Consider the following 17865-nt stretch of genomic DNA (forward strand, 5'->3'; position numbering starts at 1 on the left):
AAAAGAATGAGAGACACTAAATGTACAATGCAACAAGGTCACAGATAAAGACATACATCCCAATTTATATTAACTCCCAACATCACTACCAATGCCCCAGACACTAGGGCTGGCCAACGTCATATTAGGAAATGCCATTAAAAAGAGCATGGTAACTGTGTTCCCTCACACTCCGGCTGCTGATGACAACCAGCATGATCCAGCATTGGAACCATCAACCCTTGGATCATAATAACAGTAGATTAGTCCACTGGACCACTCAGAGCTGCAAAGTCCCATTTTCTGATGACATTACGAACTAGAGTAACAGCTATCTGACAATGCTTTGTTGTGACCCTTTACATTATAGCCATCTCCAGCTTTGTGGGCAACAATAGTTGAACATTTTTACTATGTTAGGCAGCTGCTTAGTGAAGCCAGTGGTTGCTAGGAGGTAAAAAGGAGAGAAGTTAAGAGAAGGGCGGGGGCTTATACTAATGATGGTTGTGAACATTCAATAGCCATAACAATAGAGTCTATTAAAGTTTCATGGTCCTCCTTCTCCTCTAAATTGTATAAAACTACAATAATTCACTAATCTTGCATGACATCTTGTTAAATCATGATTAACATGTTTGTATCACATGCCTTCTGGAGGTCATCTTTAGCTTACATAACTATTCATAGTGACAGAAATATTATTCAGGGATTTTTATGCAGTTTTAATGCCACTGCATATAAATATTAAAAAAGAAGCTTATCTGTGTAGCCAAAATAATACATGGAGCATCACCGAGCCTGGGGGGAGGTTTCTAAATAAGCTACAGAGAAGAATGCTAAAAGTGTCTAAGTGGGGAGATGAACTGACGATTCCAAAAATCAATCTGCAGTGATCCTGTATATAGCATACTCAGAGCTATAGCAGGTTAATTTATTGGTTAGCATTAGCTTTTAATTATCATTATATTTTGAATGCAGATTTAAATCATATGGCATAATGACATTTTTTAAAAATATATGTACTTTATTACTATTTATTTTTATATTTTAATATATTTTAATTTTAATATAACCTAGTGAACGTGCTGACAAAATCACCCCAAATCAGTGTCATGATTAATTGAATATTTAACCTCAATAGCGAATTGGTCAACAGTAAGTTGTATTTGCTAGCCTATACTTTTGTCTGCAAAACCATGCTAAGCATCTGTGCTGTCTGTGATGCATTTCATGTTTTGTTTTGTTCTCAAATATGAAAAAAGCATTCTGCACCTTATGAAATAAGGTAACCCTTATCAAATCAAGTGCATCATCACTGTTTATTTGCATTCTGCACCACCGAACTGCAGGTCACGTTCATCTAAGTACTCCACAGCCGAGGGCAAAGTCTCCCAGGAGGGAAATAGAGTAAATATTGGTGCACTATTGTGTTTCTGCTCTGCTCCACCGAGCGTCTATTACAGCTCCTCAGAGCCAGATTCCATAATAGCTGCTTACAGAATTACAGTGCAAAGGTCAGGCTGTGTCAGCAAGTGTGATTATTCCACACACACCCTGTGCCATATGATTACACACGCCCGCCATGCTGGTATGCAGAACATTTCATGCAAGCATATCAAAATAATCAATTAGAAAAACAAAAACAAAACAAATCTAATATTACAAAAACATGTTAATGTAAATCATTTTAATGGCACAGCATTATTAGTCCTTATTCATATTACTTCCAAATAAGCTTTTTTAATGTAATGAACTCAATGTACTGAAATCAATGTTTTTGCAGAAGTAATGCATTAATAGCTCAGTTTGGCGCAACTTCCCCTGCACTGATAGCAGAACTCAACCTCTTCCTTTATTGTTTAGTGAGGCAGCAGAACACACTTTTTCAGGAATCTTGCATCAGAACAAACTATCCCAGCGTACAAAACTATTCCGTGTCTTTGAATTTCTCCAGGCACACACTAGTGGTTTGAATAAAGATATTTGTTATGCAGGCCCAAAAGACACCAGCATCTAGACAAAGACAAAGTCTATAAATTTTGTGCAATGGACCTGTACTGTGTCCCATGACTTTTGGCAGGTCCCACCATGGCAGCTAAAGAACCCTGCACTGACCTGTAATATATGTGTGTGGGGTCTCTTGCATTGATATCTGCCAGAATATAATTAATACGATAATTATATTACTGTCTTACCGTATGATAAATTAATCTCAATACTGCTGTTGTGTTTATTTATGTATATTTAAGCTGAGACTTTTAACCAGGCGTGCTGTTCTGTTCTTCTGTGTGATAGATTTACATGTGCTGGGAAGCAAGATATCAGTTTGCCAGGTTGTGGTTTCTTATATTTACAGTTTATAAGTATAATAGTGTTTTTTTATATTATGAAAGTTTTCTTTCAGAGGTGGAACCATGTTTTTTTTTTTCAAATTCCAGTTGAATTAGAAGTCAAATGAGAGCTGGATGTTAATCCACACAGATTTTTTTTCCTGAAAACTGTTTCTTTGGGTGAGTAAAGCGCATTTGTTTATTTACTGTAAGCTTAGATTTCCAGATTTTCACTAAGGCTGGGTGTAGCAGCACTAGCATTTACAGCTAACCGCAGCTAAGCGCTAGCCACCAACAGGTAAGCCAGGGTGATATTAGCAAGCGCTTTGTTCCACATAGCTTGTTTCAACACAGTAAACACGCAGAATACAGGCCAATAGTACTCACCTCTGAACGTCAAAAGAGCTAGTGTCTAGCGTGGTTAATGGCTAATGCTAATACTGCTCAAACAGCACTAGCTGGTGTTAGCAGCAGGCTACAGGCTGATAGTACTCATCTCTGAATGACAAAAGATTGAGTGCTTAGCACAGTTAGCGGCTAATGCTAATACTGCTTCAGTCTTGGTGCTGGAGAACTAAACTGTAACTCCTGTGTAACGCTGCACTTTAGCAGAGTGACATAAGGTGCACTGGATTATAGGATGTACTGACCATTTTTGTGAAAAGGATTTTAGGTGCACCTTATAGTGTGAAAAATGCAGTAATCAAATTTAGGTCATTAAAAAAAACTGTTTATTTGGGTGAGTAAAGCGCCTTTGTTTATTTACTGTAAACTTAGATTTCCAGATTTTCACCAAGGCTGGATGTAGCAGCATTAGCTTTTACAGCTAACCACAGCTAAGCGCTAGCCACCAACAGCACTACACTGAGGTAAGCCAGGGTGATATTAGCAAGCGGTTTGTTACACATAGCTTGTTTCAACACAGTAAACAAACACGCAGACTACAGGCAAATAGTACTCACCTCTAAACATCAAAAGAGCTAGTGCCTAGCGTGGTTAATGGCTAATGCTAATACTGCTCAAACAGCACTAGCTGGTGTTAGCAGCAGGCTACAGGCTGATAGAACTGATCTCTGAATGACAAAAGAGCTAGCGCTTAGCACAGTTAGCGGCTAATGCTAATACGGCTACAGTCTTGGTGCAGGAGAACTAAACTGTAACCCTGCGTTCACACTGGAAAGCGACAAAGCGACAGGCGACCATTCATTTCCTATGGCAGGGCGCGATTTGTCGCCGCGACACGCGAGAGACGACAAGCGACAGAGCGACAAGGAGATGAATTTTTCTCAACTTTATGCAAATGAGTTATGACGCGGTGAAGCGACATTCTAACCCGATTGGCTCCTAGCTTTTCTTTGGACCAATCACAAACAAGGCGGTTCGACGTCCTCAAGCTCCTGCTCTCTGAATTTCTAGTTTCTTTCCCGGTTCTTTCTGTTGAACGGGGTGGACCCACATCAGTCTGTGGGAACGGCTGCGTTTCCAGCGCAGTTAAATCACAGAAACGCACAAGAGTCCAGCAAGTTTGGGAGTTATAGCTGGAGAATAAAGTGGCCAAGTGATTCCTTTTTTGTGCCTTTTTTCTTGTCGGAGGCTGGACCATGATAAACGCGGGCGTTGAGCTTGACACGCCCACAAGCGACAAACGCTGGGCGACACAAGCGACTCGTCGCGTTCCAGTGTGAACGCAGGGTAACTCCTGTATAACGCTGCACTTCAGCAGAGTGACATAAAGTGCACTGGATTATAGGATGTACTAACAATTTTTATGAAAATAAAAGGATTTTAGGTGCACCTTATAGTGTGAAAAATACAGTAATCAAATTTAGTTAATTGAAAACTGTTTATTTGGGTGAGTAAAGCGCTTTTGTTTATTTACAGTAAGCTTAGATTTCCAGATTTTCACTAAGGCTGGGTGTAGCAGCACTAGCATTTACAGCTAACCGCAGCTAAGCGCTAGCCACCAACAGCACTACACTGAGGTTAGCCAGGGTGATATTAACAAGCGGTTTGTTGTCATCTCTGAATGACAAAAGAGCTAGCTAGCTATAGGATGTACTGACCATTTTTTGTAAAAATTAAAGGATTTTAAGTGCACCTTATAGTCTGAAAAATACAGTAATCAAATTTAGTATATTGCTTTGCTTACAGTTTTATATCAATATATCATGATTATTTTAAATAGTAATGTGGTAATTGCAAAGTTTTTGCCAATACACAGCTCTAGATGATCTGGACCAGGACAACCGCTGTTGAACAGACCGAATTTTGGTATTTTGCTCTTGAATGTGGTTTGTGGTTTATTATTTTGTTTCAAGTCCAAAGGTTCAGTCCAAACAAAGTTGTGGGTTTCTGTATTATTGCAGAAGGTTTAATGCTATGTTGTTTTTTATTAAAACAAAAACTTATAATAGTGAAACTTATTGTACACTCCTGACACACAAAAGAAAACCATATGATGCAAAAACCATATGATGCAAACAGTAACGTGTACTGTAGCTTCTTCCTGTTGCTGGCTATTTGGTCCACTGTTTTTTCCTACTGTCAGTAAAGACCTGTAGGTTGAGCTGCAGGTATTTTGCTAGGGGCATATTACAACAAGAAACAACTTGAAAATTAAGTTTAGCCTCCAGAATTCAAAGGACGCCACATTTAGTTTTCACATGGAAAAGTCATCAAGAATTCCTGCTCTCCACAAAGCAGTCGCCAACGTTTGAACCACATTATTTTACTGTGTCGCCTTGAGCCTCCCTCTGAAGCAGAAAAAGGTAATTACAGAGTCTGAAGAATCACCATGCTGACGCCTACTTATGATGCAAGTGAGGTCTCGACATAACAATAATACTTTAGTAGTTCCCCAGATTCAGCCTCAAGGCAAACAATGGAACCAACAGACACCTCAACCAAGGAGTGTATGCGTCACTTTTGAGTTTGTCTACTGTAAAAAAACAAACCTGTTTATTCACTGCCACAATGATCTTCTACTGGGCTATAATGTGGTTTAAAGCAGTTAAAGCTTTCAGTTTACCTTTCCAATTTTCTTTTAATAACCCCTTAAAATAGAGCACATCATTTAGTACTATATTATTTAGTATATTTTGTCAGATATTACGAAGATACACTAAGTTTAGCAAATGGCATGTCTTGACAGCAGACCTTTAGCCAGTATGTTTCTCCTTTTTTTATTTTTTCATTACAAAGCAGATATCTCCTTATGTTTTAGCCTCTCATCCTACTGCCCATTCCCCAGACCTTTTTTTCACACCTTGTGTTGCCAGAAATGGAACACAATAGTAGGCAAACACAGGAGTAATTTAGCTTTATTCAACATCCTTATAAAACCTCTATTACCAGATATAGAGTAAACAAATACTGGCCATGAGCTTCATAGATGGAGGCAGAAAAGATCCCAGAAGGACTACAAGATCGATGTCGAGTTATCTATTTTCTCCTGAACAAGTAAGCTATGAGTTTCAACCACGGTTAACTAATATTAAACAAAAAAAACTAAAACTAAACTAGTGAGTGTTCTCATTGACACTTAGTAGTCATTCTGAGGGTTTTTCTGGGATATTAAGGAAGTGAATATTTCAGATATATTGGTAAAATAATCCAAACTAGTGCTGCCTAATGCTAAAATGCAGCAACAGAAATGTACAACAGAAACTAAACGTTTTACTCTATACTAATTCAAGCCAGCTACGATTAATATTATACATCTAAAATGTAAATTGCTTTGCAATCATTCATGTGTTGCCAGACTCGTCAACCTGGCAACAGGGAGAAGGGGATGGGGCAGACAACTCTCTCCAGTGATGTGTAATTCCACTGCAGCAGCACATTTTACAAGCTCACTGTCATTCACTGTAAATCATCACCATTACTTTCCTAATTAGCTGTTAGAGTACTAAATGATTGTTGTACAAGCATCCAGTGTGTATAAGTTAATGCCAACAAGTGTAGTTTGGAAATGTTTCTATTGGAGAATATCCTCTGGGTATAAATAGTCAACCCTAACATACCAGACAACAAAGAACAGAGACGCACCCAGTTCAATTAGCAAAGTGTCAACTAGAAATGTTTTGTTGTTTTCCTAACCACCACAACTGCTGAGACTTCCTTATTTTAAGTTAAACTGTTCTTCTAAAAGTACTACATTTATCTTTGAGGACAGATCTGCACACTCTTGGTATTTTAATCTCAGTGTCTCAGTTCATGAGGTAGAGTGACGTGAAATAGTTTTCTCAGCATTTTAAAGGAGTTCCTGGAGGTGCTGAACAACAGCTGCTGCTTTTCCTTCACACTGTGAAGCTCCAGCTCATCCCAAATCACCTCAAATCACCACTCAATTCATCAGGTTTAGATCAGGGGATTAATGTGGAGAAAAAACACATTGTTTTGTTTACTACCTAATTCCATATGTGTCCCTTAATTGTTTTATGACTTACTATCTCATAATTATGACTTACTATCTCATAATTATGACTTACTATCCCATAATTATGACTTTTCTATCTCATAATTATGACTTAGTTGAGGACGTTTTTTTTCTTCAGGTGGCGGAAATGGGCTTCCATACCTATTAATGATAACATAGCTAATTTAAATTTAGATCAAGTCCTTCAATAAACAAACATATTCTTACTAAAGAATAAATCGTTACAGTCTAGTCATAATTGTATGACCACCCTGGTGGTGTATGAGGTGTTAGTGTGTGTTGTTCTGGTGTGAGTAGATCAGAAACAGCAGTGCTGATAGTGTGCTGATAGTTTTCATACACCTGCTAGCCTGAGAATAATCCACCAGCCAGAAATACCCACACAACAGCATCCTGTGGATAGCGTGTTGTCAATGAAGGACTAGACGATGACCAACACAAACTGTGCAGAGCTTCTGTTTCTGAATTTATATTATCTATCTATTATATTTAAATTATCTACATGGCAGACCAAATAGGTAGACATGTAATAGAGTGGGCAGTAAAAGGACACAGTGAGTGTTTATACGTTTAAAAACTCCAGCAGCACTGCTGCTGTGTCTGATCCACTTGATCCACACCAGCACAACACACACTAACACCTCATACACCACCACCATGTCAGTGTCACTGCAGTGCTAAGAATAATGACCCACAACCCAAATAATAATAGCTACTCTGCGGCGGTTTTCTATCCTGTGGTGTACTGAGCATTGAAGAACAAAGTGAAAAGAGGATAATTAAGTATGCAGAGCAGCAGATACAGCACTACAGCATGAACTACAAATGCCTTTTCTCAATAAAGTGTACACAAGTTTGGACTCCTTGGCAAGAACAGACTTGGTAAGTTTGGCTCGAGAGTGCAGACTCCTGAGCACGGGAGGACGCAAGACTTTTATTCTGTAATTGTAACATCTGTGTACCTGATTACATCACTCTCTCAGGGCACGGAAAGCGTTGTTACGAAAACGTATATGTACAGCTTCGCATAGTCATTTTTTAATAAATAAACCACATATCAGGTATTTTCACATTAATGATACTCTTGGTGATATGACAAAACACTGAATTAAAAAAAAATCTTTCAAGAATACAACACTACTACAACAAAATGAAAATTAAATTGTATTATTGCGTACGATATGATATGGCACACCCCTAACTGAGATATTAAAAAATCTAAACTTTTATCAGATTAACAGAACAGTCAATGATCCAGAATGTCATGATACTAATAATGCACTCCATATATCTCCATATATCCAGGATTAAAATAAAATATATGATACTGGACAGATATAATCTATTACAGTGTGCTTTCTTTTCTTTTCTTTCCTAAAAACGATAAAAAGTAGTACCCTGATGTAATACTTAGGGGTGGGTGATATGGCACCATATTTCAGGGTATAATATCAGGGATTTAATATTGACAATATTAAAAAATGTTGGCTATATATGTCGCATATGACACGATATGGCACCCCCACTCAGCAGTACTGTTTTCAAAACTGTTAGCTTACAGGTAGATACTTTCTCTTCCGCCACACCTGCTGCAAGGTGCATTGTGGGTTATTGGACTGTAAGAAGTCCACATAATTCACCTTCCATGCATCCTCGATAATGACTGAGGAGCAAGAACACATCTGAATGGGCTGCAGGTGATTACATTTCCCCAAGTCCACAAGAACACAAGTACAGACAAGAACCAAGTACAAACGACTAAAGTTCTCCTATATGCTCAGTGGAGCTGAAATCATGGGATGTAGAAAAAAGACAGCAGAGCACAGTATGTCCAAATCGTGACTGAGTTAGACAGTCAGTTAGAGGCAGCATTTATCACGACCCTATTGAGAAACAACAGGAGCCTCACGACTTCCTTTGCTTAGGGTTTCCTCGAAAGTTCAACATCAGCGAAACATGACAGAAAGAAATGAAGTACAGGCATGAACCGGCTGAGCATTTCCCTTTAAAACAGCCGTCCCTGCTGACGGGCTTGCACGTTGCACATTCCACTTTCACAACACTGCCTGGCCCCACAGCCCTCCTCCCACCTTGTTGTGAGTGTGCTGCACAACTTCAATTAAATCTCTGCCCCTTTCATTACATGGTTTTAATGAACATGCAGTGAACTGAATAAAATGTGCTGTGCAATTTCCATCTGTCATAACAAAAGAAAGACAGGAAGCAAATAAAAAAAGAAAAAATGGTGGACATGGTGGGTTTAGATCACAAGCACAGCAACAATCAACCTCGCTATAAACTGCACCACAGCATGAGGTGTGAATGACATCATTCATGCAAATGAAAGCAGGCCCTCAGCAGAGGACAGAGTTGAAGGCGGGTGGGTGCTGCTGGTGCAAGAGCATCTGAAAGCTACCTGCAAAGTGTTTCAGCACTTTCAGAGCACTTGTGCAAATGTAAGCAGGTGCAACTGCAGCAAGAAGTGGTCTCTGGTGAGATGAGGCAGCCAGACGGCTCAGGGTTTACCAGAGCAGAGCTGTACTTTAAGGGCAACTGTAGTATAGAACTATCTATTGACTGACTGCCTACAGGAATCTGACCTCGCTGCAAGATATAAACATGAATGGCAACTTCGGAAGCAGTGATACAGTAACAGTGCTATCATGAGATGAGTTTATTACAATGGTACACTAATGACATTAATAAAAATCTGCAGATTCTAAATTTCAGTGTTGCCTTATTGTTAAGTTGTAACTGCAACACACTACACAAAGCGGTTAAGCCTGTATTTTTCTCCTTGTTTACACAGTACTCAAATTTCACAGTATTATGACTTCTAGACATCTACAACGTACTATTCCGCAACTTAAGGCTGCTAATTGGAGCTATATATTTGCACATTATCCTCATTTGAAAGATTACAAATAATTTAATTAATTTCATTTAATTTGTATTGTGAATACAGAGATGAATGTTACAAATACATCTAATTAATCTATCATTATTTTAATTTGCTAAAGAAATATACAAAAAAAATCTCCACCTGGATTTAAGTAAGTAAATGATCTGGGGTTGATGCTGCAGTTGGTCAGGTCTAGGTTCAGCAACAGTATGTGCTGAAAGAGCGAGGTCAGCTGACTACCTGAATATACTGAATATAGACCAGGTTATTCCATCAATGGATCTTTTCTTACCTGATGGAATAAACGGCCATATTCCAAGATGACAATGTCAGGATTCATTGGGCTGAAACAGTGAAAGAGTGATTCAGGGAGCATTAGATCATCATTTTCACACATGGATTGAGAGAGAGTTCACCACAGAGTCCAGATCTTAACCTCATTGAGAATCTTTGGGATGTGCTGGATGGAGAAGACTCTACCATCATCAATGCTGCTGCAAGATCTTGGTAAAAAATTAATGGAACACTGGATGGAAATAAATCATGTAACATTGCAGAAGCTTACTGAAATAATGCCACAGTGAATGTGTGCTGCAGTCAAAGCTAAAGGCGGTTCAAAAAATGAAAAAAATGCAATATTTGGTCCTTTTCATCTTTGGTATGGAGCACATGGCATCCATGTCTTCCAAACCAAATACGGAATTCTGATTAATCAGACCATGGTTCACGTTTCCACTGTGTGATGGTGCATCCCAGATGCCTCCAAGCCCAGAGAAGTTGACGCCGCTTCTATACATGGTTTACACACAGCTAATGTTTTGCTAAACTTCTGTTAATCTAAACTTATAGAGGGCAAAAAATAAAACACAGTCGTCTGTAACATGATTTCTCTTCTTCCTTTATTTCCCACTGAAGTCACATGGACTGTGAGGCAGCAGTATGGACCAGTCAGGCATTTTCAAAATGCTGATTCTCCTCGTGAAGAGAGACACTCATGAGACAAACCTGAGTGTTTAAAGCATGTGGGACACAGCATGTGGTAAATTCCATCCCTCCATCACCATTCTACATTTCTGGCTTCTTTCTTCAGCACTGGTGAGTAACCATTTCCTTTTAAGTCATAACAAAGAGGAAGCGAAACAGTGATGAAAAAAATACTACAAAAATAACTCTTCAACTGCTACCCAACAGCTCTGCTTTTGAACATTGGATTTGTTGCGTATAATGGTGATCTGTAATGTTAATAATATTCTCTAACCAAGAACTTTCTAAGATATTCACATGCCAAAAGTCACAGGATAGTTGCATGTAAATCGGATCATTAAGTACTAGCTCAGGTGACGGGTGAGAAGCGAGGCTTAATGGTAGGACTAGGAGTGAAACAAAATATAAATTTATGGCATCAAATATATCGATATGTTTGCTGAAACATAGGCCCCCAAACTCCCTAAGACTCATTTTCTAAAGCTGTGCGGCTATTCAAGGCTATCTTCAGATAAAGACTGCCAGCGCAACCCTGATTTTTGGCATATCTAGATGGTATCCAGATTTTTTTTGATTGTCTGAACAGTCAAAAAACACATAAAATCTAATTCAAATCACATTTGAAGGTGGGTTAAAATGCGATTACAATGAGATTTGTACACCTGCATCTTCAAATTAGATTTTAAAGTTTCTTTTGCATCACTCACAATACAAGAAGCAACATCCTTATTAAATCCAGAGTGATGGAAGTGCACGAGTTCAAGAGGAGCACCAAATGTTATTTACTGACACCGACCTTGCTACCACAGAAACCCATACAGATACATTTGTGGTGTCCAAACACGCAAATCCAATCTCATTCCTCGCAAATAACACGGACATTTATCTCAACAAAACAGATTTAAGAATCAAATCTGAACTTCAGACTGTAATCGCTTCAGCAGCAGTTCAAAAAGAGTCGGAGGAGGCATGTGCTAGTCTTCACCCTCCTGGTGTTGGGGCATTACTTGTGATAGGGCGAGTCCTAATGAGTGGGTTGGGTAATTGGCCTTGTAAATTGGGGAGAAAATGGGATTAAAATTAGAAATAAAAATAAAAAACGTATGTAGCTTGTTTTAACATTTGCTACAGAGTGATGTACCGTATTTTTCGGACTATAAGGCGCACCGTATTATAAGACGCACTATCAAAGAATACCTATTTTCTGCTATTTTTCCATACATAGGGCGCATCGCATTATAAGGCGCGTTAAGTGACACTAGAAAGGGTGCCTATATCAAAGTGTACAGGGGTGGCGCCATGTTTCCCTTCCCCCACCGGGGGTGGTCTCTTGCCGGTGGAGCGTCTCAGTATACAAATCTAGCTCTTTCAAAGTCAAACGAGTGCTGGATATTAATCTACACAGATTCCTCTCCTGAAAACTGTTTATTTGGGTGAGTAACGTGCTTCAGTTTATTTACAGTAAGCTTAGATTTCCAGATGTCCACTAAGGCTTGCTGCACCAGCGTTAGCATAGCTATCCGCTAGCACGCTAGCTAGTCACCTAAACTAGTAAAGTTAACCCAAACTTAAACGACAGCGTTACACTGAGTAATCCTGCGTGTTCTGGTAAGACAGTGAGATATTAGCTAGCGATTCGTCCCCCGTAGCTTGTTTTAACACGGTAAACAAGCAGATTACAGGCTGATAAAACTCACCTCTGAGAGAGTTAGCGCTTAGCATCTAGCTAATGCTAGCCAGGCAAAGCAGCACAGACTTACAGGCCGATAACTCACCTCTGAACGGTGAATGCTTAGCGATTAGCATCTAACTCTAATAATACTGCTCCAGCAGTATTAAAAGTACTAAATTTAGAAAATACTGATCTCTGAACAGTGAAAAAGCTAGCTAGCTAAGCGGTTAGCATCTAGCTAATGCTATTGCTGCTCCAGCCTCGGAGCGGCACGGCTCTGCACGGAGTGTGTGTTTACTGCTCCTTACACCTGACGGGTAAAATTTAGATAATACTGATCTCTGAACAGTGAATAAGCTAGCTAATGCTATTTGCTGCTCCAGCCTCAGAGCTGCACGGCTCTGGACTCTGTATAGCACTGAAACTCTGTATAACGCTGCACGGAGTGTGTGTTTACTGCTCCTTACAACCTGACGAGTAAAATTTAGATAATACTGATCTCTGAACAGTGAATAAGCTAGCTAGCTTAGCAGTTAGCATCTAGCTAATGCTATTGCTGCTCAGCCTCGGAGCTGCACGGCTCTGGACTCTGTATAGCACTGAAACTCTCTATAACGCTGCACGGAGTGTGTGTTTACTGCTCCTTACAACCTGACGAGTAAAATCCATACAAAAGGCGCACCGTATTATAAGACGCACTGTCAATTTTTGTGAAAATTAAAAGTTTTTAAGTGCGCCTTATAGTTCGAAAAATACGGTACTCACCTCTGAACGACGCAAGAGCTAGTGCAGTGCTTAGTGGCTAATGATAATACTGCTCCAGTCTTAGTGCTGGAGAAACTTGAACTACTGAAAATCCTCTATAACGCTGTACATCAGCAGAGTGACTTTACCGCTCCTTAATACCTGACTGAAAAAAAATCATACATAAGGCACCTTGGAATATAAGGCGCACTGTTGATTTTTGTGAAAATGAACAAATTTTAAGTGCACCTCATAGTGTGAAAAATATGGTACATAGGCTATAGAAGTGAAATTACATAAGAGTAACTTTTCAAAAATCTATTTTACTAGAAGTGCAAAAGTTGCACCCTAAAAATAAGGCTTACGACCTGGAACTTATTACCACATCCAGATGCTATCAGCATAGGAAGTGGAGTTTGTTCGTTTCTATTCTCCTATTCTTCCCCTTTTTTGTCTAAAATGAAAAGCAAAATCCCAAGAGTGAGGGTGTGAGCTGTGAGCAACAGCAAAGCTGTGCAGAGACTGTCAGCCCAACGTAAAACCCAACTTAAACTAATGAGTAACTAATTGCTAGTGAATGATGAGCAACACACAATAATTTCCTCACAGACACAATGGAGTGGAAGTAAAAGTGATATCACTAAAAAAACATCCTAAAATGTACTACAGAGTACTAACGATGTAAGAAAATATTGATATCTTGCTAAGGTTGCTAAAGTGTTGCTAAATGGTTGCTATGGTATACCAGGTGGCTATAGGGGTATAAGAAAATATACATAGATATATTGAAGTATATAGTATATAGGCTTAACTGTATCAGTTTAATGGTAAAGATTGGTGACAGACATCGGTTCATTTTGTGTTGTGTTTAAACCCTGTCCACTAGACAGATAAAATTATTTATCTTAGTTTTATTTTATAAACTACGGACAACATTTATCCCAAATTCTAAATAGAAATATTGAGTTCAGAAATCAATATTTGGTGGAATAACCGTGGTTTTTAATCACAGTTTTCATGCATCATGACATGTTCTCCTCCACCAGTCTTACACACTGCTTTTGAATAACATTATGCCTTTACTCCTGGTGCAAAAATTCAAGCAGTTCAGTTTGGTTTGATGTCTTTTGATTATCAATCTTCCTCTTGATTATATTCCAGAGGTTTTCAATTTGGCAAAATCAAAGAAACTTACAATTTTTCAGTGGTCTCTTATTTTTTCCAGAGCTGTATCTACATCTGGCTCCCAAATCACATTTAGACAGTAAACAGTCTCAGTCAGACAAACTTATAAATGGCTTAGTGCAAAGCCCTAGCATTTTCACACTGCACTGTCACATGTATATGACAGCAGTTTTTTATGAATGAACCATTGGGCTTCAGTGTGATACAAGCCATAATAAATATGCTTTTCCTATGGGGGCTCTAATCTATAACACTGGACCTCCGTTTAGTACAATGGCTTTATGCACTTCCTCACCACCTGCTGTGAGTGAGAGAAGGAACAATAAGAACTTCCACCTCAGTCAGACTATATGTGGACAGTGAGCGGGGGCTGTTCCTGAGCGGACTCATGATCAGAGCAGGAAAGAGGGTTCACACTAGAGGTGGAAGTGATCCAACAGGCCGGATCTCAGTGTTTAAAGTGGGATGTGAGAGAATTAAATCCTCTTTTTTCATAGTCTTATAACCTTAGCAAAGTGTGGGATAGCAAAGTTAGCAAAGTTCATATACTTTTATATCGTCATTGTCCTATGAAAAACACTTATCTCCATTTTTGTCGATTTTTAGTTTACTACATAAACTCTTTAAAATAACCTGAAATAAACTCTCTTTACATTGACTTCCATTGAAAGTTTACAAGATTTTTTCCCTCTCCTGTAAAGTTGCTGTTTTGGAGATAAGTGTTTTTCATTGGACAGCGACAATATACATTTCTTATTCATGCCTTAGAGGCACATTTGCGGCTAGTTAGTGTAAGTATTAAATTTAAACTTTGCCAAAATCACTGTATGTAACAGAGCAATTGAATTTGCTACTGCTTAAAGACTGATATTTTAAACAAGAAAACGTGTCTGCATTTAAATGTTTTGTAATAGATGATGATAGTGGAATTATATTGGTATTTGACCAATATTTTAAACCAATATTTGCTGACAGATTAATTAAATGCCTAAAAACAACCAAGTGATAATGGCTGCACTACCGCAATTGGCAACACTTGCTGTGTTTCTTTAAAATTAATTGATCTAAGCTAAATTTTTTATCCCTTTTATTGGTTTTAAAGTTCTGAAATTATACCACTAGTCTAGTCACTCTGTAGTACATGTGTAATATCAGCATCTGCCCAAAATTCCCACATCAGTGCATCCCTAGTTACTATGCTAACAAGCAAAAAAAAGCTTCCTACCTAAATGCGAAATAGAAAACTAAGGCATTAGCATGCTAGCTACAAGTCTCATCCCACATCACAACCACAGTGTTAGCACGCTGGCTACTGAGGAGTTAGCAAGGCTGATACCCACATCATTATGTCCTCCCACTGAACATTCCTGTTGCCAAACCTGCACTATTAAGATTAGCTTATATTATAAACAATACCTTATAGTATGAGTGTGTAGCACGCAGTTGATAAATCACAGTTATGAATTCAACATTTTGTGATGTCACAAAGATCGAAGAATGTACATAAACTATAAAATATATATATTAGGCCAGCAGTAGGTCAGCATTGCTATACATTAAAGCTATACATGTAGCTATACATGTTTCACACTAAAGAAAAACTTATATTTGGAAAAGTTAATAAGTAATAGAAATATACAATGCAATATTATTAAAAACCTTTACAAAGTACAGTGTTAAAATATTAAGTATTTAATTTCATTATTTTAACACCATCAACACATCGCAACTGAATATTTAAATAGTACATATCTAACATTGTATCTTAATTTTATCCTTAGTAATACATTTTTAAGTAATACATTCTCAGCACACTGAACTGGATAATGATGTTCGTGATGGTGAAATAAAGTGATTGCATAACTGATTTGTTAATGTCTTCAATAACATAACTATTTCCATTTTTTTTTTATTAAATTGCATAGATGGTAAGCTGCTTAGCAAGTGCAATATTGCTTTTAAACTGAGGCACAACAACCAGTCAGAACAGTGGTTAAAGAAAACAGTGCACATACATAGCTAGCTACATGTTTAACTGGACACCATGCAGTTGTACAAAACACTTTTGACAGTAGCTTGTTTAGGTTACCTGTGCCTAGGCACGTCACAATAATTACTTACTCTATTGACATATTGTACAATATATTGACAAACATGACTTTCTGCTGACCTCAATATTGCTTGTTATTTTTTTTTTGTTAACAAGGAGAACCCATTTAAGTTAATGATGTAGATATCAAAACAGCATGTTTATCATATTGTTTTATTTATTTATGATATTAGAATGTGTAATATCATTACTATGCTATTATATTATCATTAACGTTTATCGTAATTTTATTTGGGACAATTGTACTTGCTAACCCCTTTTCACGATGGCCATAAAATGCAATTTTCGCCTATTTTAAGGGTCCCTCTGTTCAGCTTCTTTTTTGTTTTAAACACAATGTACCCTGGTGGTTAATGGCTCATGTGAAAGTATATACTTTTGTTTCAAAAATGAACCCATTGGTGGTTTCACTATTTGGTAAATTAAATAACCTCTCGTTGATCATATATTTTTGTCTCAGAGGGTTGTCTGTGTAAAATATTTTAAAATATTTTGAAATAAAATTTTGAATATTATTGAAAAAACAGAAGGACCAGTGAGTTTTTTGGCTTTCTCTGTCACATGACATCGCGTTCAGTAGCTCCTCCATTTCCACTCCCTGTTGTTTTTACGTGGATCTCCGTGAAAACGCACGCCCAAAGTGTTATTACGGTGCGTGGAAGTGGGCAAATAGCTATTTTATTAAACGCGAGGTGATGAAACTCAGAGATGTGAGTCCGGAGGGGACTAAAATTACAGGAGGACCACAGAGTTCAGAGAAAAACAGTAGGTAATTCAGTCTGTAATTTTCACAGAGGACGTCTGAGAAAAATACATACATGGTTGTTCCGGACAGAAATAAAATCACAGAGGAAACCCCCATGAAAAGGAGAAAAATACCCCAGGACTCCCTGAGAAACTAATCCCGTGGGGCTTGAGTGCCCCAAACTGTATCCAAATAACACAAGGTGTCAGACTTCCCTTTGCTACTTCAAGTAAATAATGTCAGTTCCAAACTAGCTAACCCTAAAACCTATTAAATACAGCAAAATATATATCGTATATCAAACATTGCGATATTTTTCCACATTGTCCAACACTTCTTGAGAAGTGTTTGCTAGTTAAATACCTAATTATCTACAGTTCTGTACAGTACCGCTGGAGATCATTCCCCTGGTTTATGACCCCGCTCTCCGGAGAGCAGCGTGTATCTGCCGCTCCGGAACCCGCGCTCTCTCTCTCCCTCCTTCCCCCCTAAACTACGCGGAGTAAAGTCCGCTCAGACTCCCGGCAGCAGCCCGGGTCCGGCTCTGACCCGCTGCGGGTAAAAGGACGGGTTACCTGTTGAGTTTGAGGGCGAAGGCGCGCCGCTCCGAGGCGGGCATGGTGGCCATGACGGCTCAGAGCGAGAGCTTCAGCGGCCGGAGCTGCAGAGAAATCCCGGGCGCGGAGCCGCGGACACCGCGGGCAGCAGCAGCATCTCCCAGCGTATCAGCGCGGAGATTACTGGGCGGAAACTTCCGCATCTCAACTCCCCAAACA

The 17865-nt window shown here is 38.7% G+C and overlaps 1 protein-coding gene across 2 annotated transcripts in view; it reads right to left on the bottom strand.

Moving 5' to 3' along the window:
- The window catches only part of dock8 (dedicator of cytokinesis 8), a 103525-nt gene extending 85668 nt beyond the window's left edge, over positions 1-17857 (bottom strand). For both annotated transcript variants that reach the window (XM_022671085.2, XM_007231854.4), the window contains exon 1: positions 17665-17857. In XM_022671085.2, the coding sequence (XP_022526806.2) occupies positions 17665-17717 (53 nt within the window). In that variant the 5' untranslated portion in view covers positions 17718-17857. The remainder of the gene's footprint in view (positions 1-17664) is intronic.
- Between the last annotated feature and the right edge of the window lie 8 nt (positions 17858-17865).

Source organism: Astyanax mexicanus, chromosome 12 (genome assembly GCF_023375975.1).
Source record: "Astyanax mexicanus isolate ESR-SI-001 chromosome 12, AstMex3_surface, whole genome shotgun sequence".
NCBI lineage: Eukaryota > Metazoa > Chordata > Actinopteri > Characiformes > Acestrorhamphidae > Astyanax > Astyanax mexicanus.